At 35.8% G+C, this 15,430-nt stretch overlaps 1 protein-coding gene across 9 annotated transcripts in view; it reads left to right on the forward strand.

The window, feature by feature from the left end:
- Window positions 1–14,273, forward strand: part of LOC129780107 (uncharacterized) — a 37,011-nt gene extending 22,738 nt beyond the window's left edge. For all 9 annotated transcript variants that reach the window (XM_055788051.1, XM_055788053.1, XM_055788047.1 and 6 more), the window contains one exon: window positions 13,912–14,273. In XM_055788051.1, coding sequence (XP_055644026.1) covers window positions 13,912–14,030 — 119 coding nt within the window. In that variant the 3' untranslated portion in view covers window positions 14,031–14,273. The remainder of the gene's footprint in view (window positions 1–13,911) is intronic.
- Window positions 14,274–15,430: the final 1,157 nt, after the last annotated feature.

Consider the following 15,430-nt stretch of genomic DNA (forward strand, 5'->3'; position numbering starts at 1 on the left):
TCGAACCCGAACACCCGGCATGTTAGTTATGACGCTAACCACTCGGCCAAGGGAGCACCTATATATATATATATATATATATATATATATATATATATATATATATATATATATATATATATATATATATATATTCTATATATATAAATATATATATATATATATATATATATATATATATATATATATATATATATATATATATATATATATATATATATATATATATATATATATATATATATATATATTCTATATATATAAATATAAATATATATATAACTTAACTTCCCATGTGAGGAAGTGGAGTTTTTAAAAAAAGACTAACTAAACTAAGCTAAAGCTAAAAAGGAAAACGCGACTGTTCTCGTCGGCTCACTAATTTAATCTGAATCTTTATTCAATTTCTTTTTGGTACAATACGAGTTGGAAATCATTATTACTTGGAGAGATGTTGAATCGGCGTAATTTGATGCCTCCGCGGTTGGTCTCTGCTGCGATCCGGTTCCGTTGTTTACAGTCACAGCACGTCTTATGCCGTGGGTATGGTTGCTGGTTTGATTATATGGGCCTGGCGATAACTTGTGGACCTGGCGATAACTTCTCCCTTTGGTAAGAATGAGACGTCCCGGCTCACTAAGGATAATTTAGCTTCTTCGGATGCTGTTATGGGATTTTCTGCTGGTTTTGGTAAACGATCTAAGAAAGATTCGTGTGGTTGAGGTTTTCCAAGAATTCTGATATTGATGCTTTTGGATTTTATTAAGTACAGCACGATCATTATTATAACTCCCAGGATACTGACAATAGATAAACTCATTGATGAGTAATGGTGAATTTTATAGCTTTCCACCAATGAATCCAGATGATTTCTGTTGATAATGTGTAGATCTTCAATAGCGGTCTGGTTTTGGGTAATTTGTACTTCGATTTTCAAACCATCGAAAGGGAGTATTATTGGAATTTCGTTTCTGATTATTTCTGTGTTTGTAAATGTTGTTTTGTTCACCTCGATGCTGCAGTTATGAAACTCAATCAAAAATAATCCAGATAAATTTCTATCAGTAATTCCGCAGTTTGTTTTGATTTCCAGAGGAATCATAGATTTTAAAACGACATGGTGATCAGTTAGAAGCTTGATTTCATTTTTCCGTTCATATTTTTCAAACGTACAATTTCCAGTAAATCCTCGTAATATTTTTGAGAAGCATTTATCATCGCTGTAGTTTAGGAGCATGTCTTCGTTACAAATGTTGTTCTGCTCGATCTGCTGACATTCTCTCGTGATGAAGTAAGTTCCTATCTCGCTCGTCATTGCTTTGTTTGCTGGTATGTTCAATATCTTGTTTCCAACTGGTAAGGTTTCTAGTATCAAATTACTATATGTTACATTTTGAAGAGAAGGTATCTTGACTACAAATATCAGTTCAGATGAATTAAAAAATGCAGATATTTCAAGGAAGTCGTAAGCTTGCTCTATATTTTTGATTTCTATGCCTTTTTCTTCTAATCTTTCTATTGAAAACAAAAGTTCTTCTGGGTGGAGGATATGTTTCGTGATAATGTTAAGTTTTGCTAAATGAATCGACTCTGCTATGTCCTTGAAATGTGAGATTAAGTTATCTAGTAACATGTTGATTTTCATTACATCTTTGATTATTTGTATTTGTTTTGCTATGTTATCCATACGAGCCTGATTGAAATTTTTGACAATGATTTCTTACTGTTTATTAATTTGTTTTATAATTGTATCTATTCTGTTATTCAATTGATAATTTATCTTGGCTTGTTTGTTATTTTCATTGATAAGTTGATTGCCTTTAATTCTTAGCTCCTCCAAATCTTTAATAATTTCATTGTAATCTTCGTTATCCAAGTTTCCGGTGATAAATTTTATTCCGCTTCCCACAAAATTCAATAATCCTCTTTTGGGTCGTGGTTTATTCTGAAGGCTATGATAAAGATAGTTAAGATTATTAAATTTTGAAAGGATAATTTCGTTCAATTCCGATGTATTGCAAATATTCTTGATTCCGTCGATCATATTTTTTATCGTTATCAAAGTGGGGTGATAAATTTCGAAATCTATGATGTGGTAAATTTTGTGTTCCCCATCTTTGATGTAGTTTTTACCTGATGCTATTGCTAGCAGACCTGGATTGTGACTAAGTTCCATTATTTGTATGGTAGGTTGCCTGCCCATAGTTCCAGATACTAAAACGAGAAATAAGAAAGTTTGGACGGCGGTCCATATCCTAAAATAGAAAAATAGATTAGAGTTCATTTTATTACTTCCTTATTCTACGCATTTTTGTTTTATGTAGTTTCCTATTTTTATCGTCTTCATACGTTTGGTTCCTGTCTTCGACAACTTTAACAGGTTGAAACCATTCTTTAGTTTTTGCTTTAATACCCTGCCGTCTATTAAAAACTGTTTGATCGGCTTCAAGTAATGGTGGGTCTTCTCTAGATGCATTTTGTTGTTGATGTTGTTTCTGCTGTGTATCAGTAGCTCTAGCCTCTGCTTCTTTATAAATTTTGTCACGGTATTCCAAAAGTTGGGCTCTATCTAAAGGTCGTTCTTCTTCGCTTTTTATTCCGTAGAATATTTCGCGAGGTCTCATATTGGTAGAGCTGTGAATTGTATTATTGTACAAGCTACACGATATTTGAAACATTTCCTTATTGGTGACATTCTCATATTTGTCTTTATTGCATCTGAAAATTTCTTCTATTGTTGAATGGAATCGTTCTACCGTTCCATTTTGTTCACTGTTGTTGGTTGGTGTAAAATACTGTTGAATATGAAGTTTGTCTAGCATGTCCCGCATTTCAATGGATTTGAATGCTGGTTCATTATCAGATATTATCATTTTAGGTGTTCCGTATAATGAAATAAATTTGACAATAGCTTTTCTAATGTCTACTGTGGTTCTTGATTTAATAGGAAGTAGAAATCCAAATTTAGACAGTTTGTCTATAATTGATAAAAATAAATTAGGTTGGGATATTAACACATCAATGTGGATAATATCCAATGGTTGCTTTGGGATAGGGGTTTCGCCTAGAAGAATCTTATACGGTTTTCTCTCATACTTCATTCGATTGCAGGTATTACATAATATGATAAACTTCCTTATCTTAATTTTCATTTTTGGAAAATAGAATCTTCTTCTCATTACTGCCAGATTTTCTTGAATTCCACGATGTGCAATTTCGTGAGTTTCTTCAATTAAAGTATCTTGCTCCTCATCGGATCTCACGTCTATTAGTAAGCGGTGTGATATTCTAACCTTGAAAGTACGACATCTACTGAAATAATTTTTATAAACTATTTGAATTTGGTTTATGAGATTTTCTGGACATATTATGCAATTTGTGCGTCGAGGGTCCATATATTCTTTAAACATTTTAATTAGAAACGGTACGCCAAATATTACTTTGGTAATAGTCCGCCTGTAAACTCTGGGAAACACTTCTTCGAAAGTAGTACTTTCTTCACCAATTTTGAGTATAATTTGATTATGGAAATAATTTATGGGAGCCTCTGTGCATTGTATGAATTCTGAATCATCAGTATTCGCTGAATGCACGGTGATATCGTCGGAAGATGAATCAGTTTCATTAATGTTAAGTTCGTGGAAAACTCTGGACAATCCATCGGCTACCACATTCTGTTTGCCAGGTTTGTATTGGATGTCCAAATCAAATTCTGATAAACTTAACCGCCAATGAATGAGCCTTTGATTTGGTTCTTTGAGGTTTAGGCTGTAGGTGAGCGGTTTGTGATCAGTATAAAGTGTAAATCTGTTGCCATAAAGGTATGGTCTGAAATGTTTGCAACCCCAAACTATTGCTAATAGCTCCTTTTCTATGGTGGAGTAGTTCTCCTCGGATTTATTAAGGGTACGAGAGGCATAGGCAATTGGCCTATCTTTACCTATTGGCCCTTGCGAAAGTACGGCACCTATTGCGTGATTAGACGCGTCAGTGGTCAAAATAAAAGGTTTTGTGAAGTCTGGGTACTGAAGGATGTCACTACTGGTCAAAATGTTTTTGCATTTGTCAAATGCCTTTACGAAGTCTTCATTGTGAACTATTTTTTCACCTTTTCTCAAAGAGTTAGTCAAAGGTTTTGCAATTTTTGCAAAGTCCTTTATAAATTTTCTATAATAACCGAGTATTCCTAGAAATCCTCGAAGTTCTTTATCACTCTTAGGTAAAGGCCAATTTTGAATTGACTCGATTTTATCCGGGTTGGGTCTCACACCTTCGGATGTGACGACATGTCCCAGAAGGGCGACTTCTTTACTTAGAAATTCGCACTTATCCAGCTGAATTTTCATATTATATTTAGACAATGAATCAAAAATTTTCTTTAGATTGTCTAAATGTTCTTGCAAACTTGTAGAAAAAACGATGATATCATCCATATAGATGAAACATCGCAAACCAATATGCTCTCTAAGAATATTGTCCATCACTCTTTGAAATGTGGATGGCGCATTCTTGAGTCCAAATGGCATTCGTAAGAACTCATAGTGCCCATTTTCGACACTAAAAGCCGTCTTTGGAATGTCTGTTTTCTCGACTTCTATCTGGTGAAAACCAGACGCTAAATCAATAGTAGAAAAATAATTACATCTCCCAAGCTTATCGAGAATATCGGAAATGTTGGGGATTGGGTACCGATCGTTGATTGTTTTATCGTTCAGTTTACGATAGTCAATCACTAATCTCCATTTCTTTTTGCCAGAGGCGTCTAGCTTCTTGGGAACTATCCAAACTGGAGAGGTCCACGGGCTAACTGAGTGTCTTATAATACCCTGTTGTAACATCTGGGATATTTGTTTCTGCACTTCTTCTCGATGGCAAAAAGGGTACCTGTATGATTTGGCATAAATTGGTAAATCATCTTTTGTTTGAATATTATGCTTAATAGCATTAGTGAATGATAAAGCTTCTCCTTCTAATAGAAAAACATCTTGGTTTTCCGCAATTATTTTCAGTAGCTTCGATTTTTCTTCTGAGTTGAGGTGATTCAATCTTAGTTGATCAAAAAGTCTTCGGTTTATTGGAACTGGAGTTGTTGAGCGAATTTGTGTTTCAAAATTATTCAATTCGAATTCAAAGGGTTTCTCAATGTTAATTTTAGTAGGTTCCTTTGAGTAATTAGTAATTGTCATGAAAGCACGATTGTTTACGGCGTTGCATATTCCAGAGTGAATAAATGTGGTATCGGAAATATTCATGTCAGTGTTCACGAAGAAATCTCCTTCACTGATTGTTACTGGAAGGCTCACTACTTTCGTTTCTTCAGGATTCAATTGTATTTCAGTAGCAAACGGATATTTTCTTTTCATTTTTATTTTCCCAGTAGGAAATTGTAACTCATTTGTATTTGTGAGAATGTCGATTCGAAGCATTTGTAACGATTCGTAACCAATCAGTCCATCAAAAAATGGATGAAAGTCAAAAACGTAAAATTGCAATTTTTGTGTTTGAGGCACTTGAATGAATGGATTGAATTCTACAAAACGATTAATTGTATGAGAACCGTTAATATTAGTGACAATGGCTGGATCGGTGTGTCTGCAATTTTCAAAGTTAACATGTCGGGTGCTTATGTAGTTTTTATTTGCCCCGGTATCTATTAAAAATTTTAAAACTCCTTTCGAAGTAGGAACTTCGATATAAGGTATGAAATTATTTACGTTGGATTGAATTCTGCATCCTGCTGTCGAAAATTTAGGTCATCGATTTCATTTGTGATTTTCTCTTCGTTATTGGTTTCAATTTGTTGGTCTGATGGCTGGGTTTCTGAGCAAATCTCATTGCTTTGGTTTTCGAAATTTTGATATGCGTAATAGTATTCGTCATTATTGGGGTAATAGTAATTTTCAGGATTTAATTCCTCAGGAATTTGGAAGTTGGGTCTATTCATATAATTGACTTGACGAGTTCTCATGGAGTGGTCAACCTCCATCGGTACCGGTCTCGGTTGTTGATCGTTGGGTCTTTGTACATACGCGTCCCTTTGGGGGTTCGGTAAGTTGAAGCGTGGTTGATTGAAAGATTGTGAGTGATGAGCTCTTGGAGGTGGATGGAAAGGTGGTTGCAATGCTCTAGGTTGTGGTTGAAATGCTCTATGTTGTGGTTGGAATTGTCTATGTGGTGGTTGGAATGGTCTATGTTGTAATTGGAATGGCCTAGAATGTTGCTGTGATGATCTAGGGTATTGTTGGAATAAATTTGGGATCGAATTGTTGGGTCTTGGTGGAATTGGGGGTGCAGCTTTAAAAGGGTTTCTAACATAATTATAATTTCCTTCCTCGAGGCAGAGTCGTAACGCTTCCTTTAGTGTTTTTGGACATTGCGCTCTTATGATTGGTCCAAGTGGATCCTTTAATCCTGCCAAAAATACTTTTAGACCTAATTCTTGATAAAATGAATTTTTCGCTGCTTTCACGTCAGCATTATTTTCGTTCAAATTGAGAAGATTCACTAGCAGTGAAATTGAATGAGAAATCCGACTATAAAATTCTTCTACGGTAGTGCTCTGGTTCGATTTAAATAAATCCCGCGTGAGGGAAATTTCGTCACGCTTATCGCTATAATGTGTAATCAATGTGTTTTTAATATCGTCCCAATCTGTCGAGGTGCCGTAAATTTCCAGAACGGTATCGGCATCTCCTATTATTTTGCTACGGATGGCTTGCATCCAGACTTGAAATATAGGGGAATTTGTAGCTTCGGCCAGAAGTGGAATTAAATTGTCGATGCATTTGATGAAACTGTGCAGTTTCACTGGGTTTCCATCGAAACAAGCGATGTCCCTAATGATTTGTGGTGTTTGCAAAGATTTTATGATTGTTTCTGTTCTGGCAAAATTGTTGGCAACATCGTTTTGAACGTTCACAGGTTCAGGTTGATGTTGAATAATTTGTGCTGCTTGCGGAGCAACAATTTGTGGGGCGGCATGTTGAGCAGCGCGTACTGCTTCAACGGCGCCTTGTATCTCAAGCTGAAGCTGTTGAATTTGATCATCTCGGTCCATGATGGCTTGTTGCAATTCTGCAATATGCGCATCCATTTTTACTTTAATTAATTCCGCACTTGATAAAAGTAAATAATCAAATCACTATTTTACGGTGTACTTATTGTTCTTTTGAAAGTATTTTATTTCACTTATATCTCTTATTTATTTAATAGAATAAACTCTTTAATTATTTTGGCACTTGATAGATAGTTAAATCGTAATTGAGTGATTGGTATGTATTGTTTTATTTCACTTTTATTTTTCTTATTTATTTAGTAGAATAAAATAAAATTCTTACCTTAGAAAAAGAAATGGTCCCATATCCTTTGGGTTCTTTTTATGTAGAAGCAGGTCGTTAGCTCCGTGATGTGTCAGCTGCTGCGTTTTGTATCTGATATGCACTCAGGGAACACTTTCACTAAACACTCAACACGGGGCGCTAACTAATCCTACCGACTGCGCCACTTAACTTCCCATGTGAGGAAGTGGAGTTTTTAAAAAAAGACTAACTAAACTAAGCTAAAGCTAAAAAGGAAAACGCGACTATTCTCGTCGGCTCACTAATTTAATCTGAATCTTTATTCAATTTCTTTTTGGTACAATACGAGTTGGAAATCATTATTACTTGGAGAGATGTTGAATCGGCGTAATTTGATGCCTCCGCGGTTGGTCTCTGCTGCGATCCGGTTCCGTTGTTTACAGTCACAGCACGTCTTATGCCGTGGGTATGGTTGCTGGTTTGATTATATGGGCCTGGCGATAACTTATATATAAATATATATATATATATATATATATATATATATATATATATATATATTCTATTCTATATATATAAAAAGATACATAATACTAAAATTAATTCGATTCGAGTTTGAATTATCTCGAAACGAGTTACTTGTTTCGAAATGCGCAATGCCACCCGTGGAAAATGTGGCTTCTGCAAAATTGTCGCCAAGGAAATGCTTTTCTTCTTATACGTGCAATTCCTCTAAAATAGCCACATCTAGGGGCGGTGTAATAACTGTTGAATTTGGAAATATAATTCAATTTTCAGTTCGTAATTTCTATCCCATTCGCCGTGTTTATCATGATGATGCTAACATTAATAACATTATATACGAACCTCCCACCTTATATATAACGTCTCCCACCGTTTTAGAGACATCTTAACATTATGTTCAATTTTTAGAGCGTAAACCATCTGTAAATTTTTTCACTATTTATATTTTCTTGCCACAAATCGTTGCCACTTTTTTCTCTCATGTTCCACTTCTCTTCTTTGGTTGTATGTTGTTATGTTATGGTTGTAACTCACGTTTTCACGCTGTGCAATTGCATATTATAGGGTGCTTTTGAACGCTCAGTATAGTTGTGAAATAGCACTATGCGTGTCCGACCGAAGCAACAGAGTGGATCAAACAAATGATCTACTCTGTTGAAAATTAAATCTTAGGTGAATGCGTTAATTTGTTCAGTTTCTGAAGAGAAGCGAAAACTGCATCACAACCCTCACGCCTTAGGGGCTGTCCACATACCACGTGGACAGAAAAAGCACGATTTTAGACTCCCCCCTCCCCCTCCGTGGACAAGCGTGGACATTTTCATACCCCTCCCCCTGTTGTCCACGTGGACATTTTTTCTTATTTTATTAGAATAAATGAGGAATTACGCGCAAATCGAATTTACATTCCATTCAAGTTTATTTTGTTACAAATTTTACTAGTTATACCCTGTCACTGTCACATATAAAGGCTATCTGGTTTGCCAACACAGAAACGCGCGATATACAGTTGAACAATACGAATCCGAATATGAAGCACAGAATTCCAAAAATTGATCTTGGGCAACATATTCAATACTAGAAAGTTAATTTACGTTCACAACTTTATTTCAAAATTGTGCTTATTCCAACTGGAAATCTTAAAACTTCCTGAAGTGTTGGCAGTAGCAGCAACAATCCTTGAAGTGGATTGTATATTGTGTCATAATATGAGCTCCATCAGTGCCGAACTTTCCGAGTATTTGAAGCGCACACAAACAAACAGAACAATTCCATATGCCTAGATTATTTTTTATTCAGAAAAAAAGAATTTCAAGGAAAGAAAAGATAAAGTAGGAAACATGCACTAATATCTATAGATCTGCACTTAACAAACGATTGAGAAGTAAAGGTTTGAAATTTTAAACGATTTCGGAACGCTGTAGTTTCGATATCAATGATGACATGAAGATACAAAAAAACAACATTTTCAAGCTACAAATTTCTAGTTTAGGGTTATCGTACATACATATTTTAAGTTTAATATGTACATGGGTTGTAGACAAAAGACATTACAAGAAAAAAAATAAAGGTGCACCCGTGGCCGAGTGGTTAACGTCTCACATTATCATGCCAGGTGTTCGGGTTCGTTTCCCTTCTGGCCGGGGGATTTTTCGTCAAAGAAATTTCCTTCGATTTGCACTGTGGTCACGCGTATTCTAGAGCTTGCCCCTCGGTATACATTCAAGGCGTGTTATTTGACTTAAGAAATCTCAATGAAGTATTAATAAATGACGCTAGTTAATGCATACGTTGAGACGGCAAAAGTTCCACAGGGAACGTTAACGCCATTTAAGAAGAAGAAGAAAAAAATAAAACGTTTTTGGTTTATTTTCAAAGTTTGTATAGATTTTAAAAATATATTCCCAATAATAATTTCATTTCGTTTCCATTTGATTCATAGAATGTTTCAGTAGAACCTTTTCCTACAGAAGTATTCTCTATCGAATGAAAAATTATCCTTTAATTTTGAATAAGGAATATTCAATGAAATAATGAACGCACAGTAAATCGATGGTCGAAACAGTCCACTGACCACCACAAACTTGAAAATATTCTATGCAAGGACCAGTGTTTGCTTCGACGAATGCATTATTTTATAACAGAGTTACAGCGTTTCAAAAATCATTCAAAACTCACTTTCGATGTCGCAGTGCTCGCGAGGAAAAACTACATAAGAAATTTTTTATTACTATTGATTTTATACTAATCTTGCCCTTATTTTTTTTGCTCTTCAGTTTCTTCCAAATTCCATTTCTATTGTTTTGGTTTTCCTCCGCTCAAATCCTTTTTAAAACATTACTTATGAAATTCGAATAGTTTACAATGCCAAATTAATTAAATACGCGATACTATCCATTTTAAAAAAATGTTTCATTTTCCAAAAAATCATAGCTCTGAAACCTGCTGCCCGATTGAAACAAGTTTTTGAGAAATCAGTCAACTTTCTATGCAAATTTAAAGTAATGTTCAAACAGTTGAGAAAACATTCTCATAAATTGAATAATGCTATGAAAACGTTTATGTCTGTTTAAAATATTGTTATATGCAGGTTGTTAAGTAGCTAATCCACAATATTTCAAGAGGTGATAGAGGATCATATTTGATGAAAAAAACCTTCCTCGCTTGTGGTCACATCCCAACTAAGAAACAATTATTGAACTTTCCTTAGGATCGATTTTCTTTTGCCTGGATTTGACTCAAATTCAAAAAGTACGCTGCTTAGAACGTTTCAATTGCTTTCATTTGAAAGATGAGAAAATTTTGCATAAAAATCTGTTATAAAACATTTAAATTAGTGAAAGATTTGTGGCGAATGGAATGGAATAGTGGATGAAAATTCTTGTGGTTCCAAGGAAGGAATTGAAGAGTAGTTGGAGAACTTCAATTTGATTGATAGAAACAATCCAGTTTATCATGCATTTTTGTAAGATTAATAAAAATCCATATAAACACAACACAAAGTTCAACAACTCTGTCCTAGTTGAGAATTGACCATATGTGGAGAAGGTTTGCTCGCACCTTCCTCTTTACCCCGTCCATAAGGTTCTGTACAACGTCAGGTTGTAGTTTTTTTTTGAACAGAAATCCATTTTCTCTTGAAGTCCGCCTCCGATTTGACAACTTTTGGGTTCTTCCGGAGGGCCTGCTTCATAATCGCCCAATATTTCTCTATTGGGCGAAGCTCCGGCGCGTTGGGCGGGTTCATTTCCTTTGGCACGAAGGTGACCCCGTTGGCTTCGTACCACTCCAACACGTCCTTTGAATAGTGGCACGAAGCGAGATCCGGCCAGAAGATGGTCGGGCCCTCGTGCTGCTTCAATAGTGGTAGTAAGCGCTTCTGTAGGCACTCCTTAAGGTAAACCTGCCCGTTTACCGTGCCGGTCATCACGAAGGGGGCGCTCCGCTTTCCGCAAGAGCAGATCGCTTGCCACACCATGTACTTTTTGGCAAACTTGGATAGTTTCTGCTTGCGAATCTCCTCCGGAACGCTGAATTTGTCCTCTGCGGAGAAGAACAACAGGCCCGGCAGCTGACGAAAGTCCGCTTTGACGTAGGTTTCGTCGTCCATTACCAGGCAATGCGGCTTCGTCAGCATTTCGGTGTACAGCTTTCGGGCTCGCGTCTTCCCCACCATGTTTTGCCTTTCGTCGCGGTTAGGAGCCTTCTGAACCTTGTATGTACGCAGGCCCTCCCGCTGCTTGGTCCGCTGGACGAATGAACTTGACAAATTCAGCTTATTGGCGACATCCCGGACCGAACTTCTCGGATCACCTCTAAACTGCTGAACTACGCGCTTGTGATCTTTTTCACTGACGGAGCATCCATTTTTGCCGTTCTTCACCTTCTGGTCGATGGTTAGGTTCTCGAAGTATCGTTTTAGTACTCTGCTGACCGTGGATTGGACGATTCCCAGCATCTTACCGATGTCCCGATGTGACAACTCCGGATTCTCGAAATGAGTGCACAGGATTAATTCACGACGCTCTTTTTCGTTCGACGACATTTTTCCAAATTTACGAAAAATTGACAGTGAAGCATGGCCAACGTGATCTATACACTCTTATCTGATTATAAGCGAAAGCTGAAGATATAATTCCTAAAAATTAAATTTCTACAGCGTTTTTTCCGTGATGCAATTTGATGTGACACACCCTTTATACAGACATTATTATCCTAAGACTAACTGTTCTCGAGATATAACAATATGTATAAAAAATTATATTTGATGAAAAACCATTTACTCATATCATGAAACCTCAACCTTTATGGTACTTATTGTTTAATTTTTATAGTTTTGGGCTATGAGGATCTATGCATACCCCGTAACTAGAAAAGTTCAATCATAGGAAATAGTTTGGTCATTTACACGTGTTAACGTGAGGTATTTTTAAAATACTGAAAAAGTTCAATGATTTGAGAAAAAATATATATACGTCCCAGTCAGCATTCTCAGACGGCTAAAGCCGTTTATTGATAAATACAGAGAGAATTTTGAAATTCCTCATGTGTAACAGATTTTATTTAATTTTGAATGTACAGGTGATTTAAGAAAATATAAATTTTTTTAAGAAAAAAATTATTCTTCCTGTCCACGTGGACTCAGTCTACACCCCCTCCCACCTCTCCGTGGACATACAGTCTAATCTTGTGGCATCATTTCATCGGAGACTGATGAAACTGTTGGTTAAGCCATACCAAGTAACAAGTTTTCTCCTTTATTACATTAATTTGGTAGGACCTGAAGCCAGAAGATTCAAAACGGCCGCTAATTTCAAAGCTGCAGGAGTAGCAGTGTTTCTGAAAGTTGTTTGGTTGTATCCGAAATATTTTTAAATGCTTCTCAACTAAATCTGATATACTGCCGAAACCTTACAACAAAAGAATAATTATTATCATTTATATCGGAAACGTATATAAGACAAACTCACTCATTTCCACTTAGCGGAAGAGAGTCACTTTTATCCCTCAAATCCCGTCTCTGTGGAATAAGCGTGCTCTCTTCTTCCCCATTGCTGTCGTCTAAAAACATTTCGCGATCTGTTCTTTTCAATCGATTCTAATATTCCGTGAAGTTTGATTTGTTTACAAACCCAAAAATTTGACATTTCTCTTCGAGACAAATTTTGCTCGAAATCTAGTACACTGGAAATATTAACTCGAAAAAGATACATAATACTAAAATTAATTCGATTCGAGTTTGAATTATCTCGAAACGAGTTACTTGTTTCGAAATGCGCAATGCCACCCGTGGAAAATGTGGCTTCTGCAAAATTGTCGCCAAGGAAATGCTTTTCTTCTTATACGTGCAATTCCTCTAAAATAGCCACATCTAGGGGCGGTGTAATAACTGTTGAATTTGGAGAATTGCTACTAATTGTAAGTGTATTGGTGTATTTTTGCATGTATATTGCAACTCAATGTATATGTTCAATTTCATGCTTGACCCATTCTCACCCCCACTCAGCGTTAATGAGAGATTATTTCGAAAATGTTGAAATTCCAATGAAGACACTTTTTTGATATTCAAAATAAGCAATGACAATCATTCTATGCAAGAATTATTCTATCCAATATTTAACATTATAGTAGTTCTGTGTAAGGCTGGGCATGATATTTGATGGTTAACTACACATCAAACTTTGATGAATTATTAAATAATAACTATTTGTAATATAGTTAAGTAGTATGCATTGGAAGTAGTGAAAATATGTCTCCAATTAAACGGCTCAAAGCTTTCAAAAATATTCAAAATATTTGTCAACATATTAATAAGAGTAACTTTCTCCGTTTTTGGCCTATCAACGGTACATTAGGCGACAATGAGCTGAGCGTCTTGGGACGAAAAGTCTTTGCGTATCACCTGCAGGACTGTTCCCTCAAAGACGCTCAGCTCGTGTTTCTTGACTATTCGTATTTAGACTGTTAAATAAGCCACTATTTTGAATTAGACATTTTATCAGTAAGAGCTTTTTCTCACTACTTTTATTTCGGATAGAGATTTTTGTAAGATTGATCATTAACTTGTTCCTATTTGTTTATCACTTAGGTTTCGTCGGTGTGTCCAGCTTTTCATCTTCGACCAACCTGAATGGACAAACTCATCGTGAAGCGGTGACCTCGGTGAATGACAACGGAAAGGTTACAACCTATCGTGTTCGCTCTTAAGCGGTTCCAAACAGGGGAAGCGGTCATCTTGGAGATATTGGCCAGTGAGAGATCTAAACAGTGAATGATAAGGAATATAGCATAACAAAGTAAGGGCACGGACATTGTGATGAATCGAGGCATTGGAATATATTATTAAAGGGAATGGCGAGAAACAATCGCTTAGAGCAGCACACTTACAGTTGGAATGAAAGAATCTCATGTAATATATCTATCGAAGATAAAGATTAAAAACAAAATTAATATCTGATTTTCATTTTATACTTATATTCGATTAAATTGATTTTTTATTCAATTTATTTGAATCAAGAATACCATAGTACCTCGCATTACCTATAGCTCCCTACATCACAAAGAAGCTTATCATTATTGCAATACTGTCCCAAATAAGCATGTCTATCATTACAAACATTCCATGCCAATTGGATAAAGTGGTTCTCAGATTTTCGTATTGGTAACATTGTTACTGGCCGCTAAATATAAGACCAGTATTTTTTATTTTTTCATTGGGGTGCCTATTTCCATCTTAGGCTGAAAAATCAAATTTTTCCCCTTTTCGTTTTTCAAAAATGACTTTCGACGTAGGACTACATCTTTGATTTCTATATAGGGGGGTCACTACGAAAAATGTAGCGAAAAATGCATATTACGCAGAATCGTTCTTACGGTATGTTTTATAATATATATCATTAGACGGCGAATTTATCCATCATTTTTGTCGCCTTAGACATCAACAGTGGAAATAAACAAGTGAGCAGTTTAACAAATAAAAGAGATATGTTTTGGGAGCGGATGCGAAGGTAAATCATGTATTATGCATTCTCTCTTTCAACTTTGTTCCCATAAATGTGGTATGCAACACAAAATTGTGTGCAAACAAATTAGCAAGACCAAGACATGCTGAAGTTGTCCGATGCCAGATGTCATGCAAGATTTCATCAAAGTAACGAGGAAAGTGTCACCCCACAGTGATCGTTCGTTAATTGGACCGGAAAATCAATACAGTTATTAAATTTCACTCGCTAACTGAACTGCAAAACAGCAGAAGCAATTCAGGTAAACCTTTTTTTGTACGGGGATAGGGACTTCATAAAAAAAATCGTGCAAAACTCCACCAGTAGCTTAAAAAATTGTGTTCGGTACACAATTTGAAAAAAAAACTTTTTTTGTGCGGTAGATAGGGACCGCATAATATAATTTTATCCCAAGAAAATAACTCATATCCAAGCCGTTCACCGTTCGATTTAGAGGAGATGTGTCTAAAACGCGCCTGCCAGGCAATTTGGTTCGCCTGATTTTCTTGTAAACCAGCAATAATAAAAAATGCAATGGTTGTAGGCAATCGTGCTAGTCAATGATAGCATCCTACCATGCAAGTTTCATATTTGTAACATACTTTA

This window comes from Toxorhynchites rutilus, chromosome 3 (genome assembly GCF_029784135.1).
Source record: "Toxorhynchites rutilus septentrionalis strain SRP chromosome 3, ASM2978413v1, whole genome shotgun sequence".
Taxonomy (NCBI): Eukaryota; Metazoa; Arthropoda; class Insecta; order Diptera; family Culicidae; genus Toxorhynchites; species Toxorhynchites rutilus.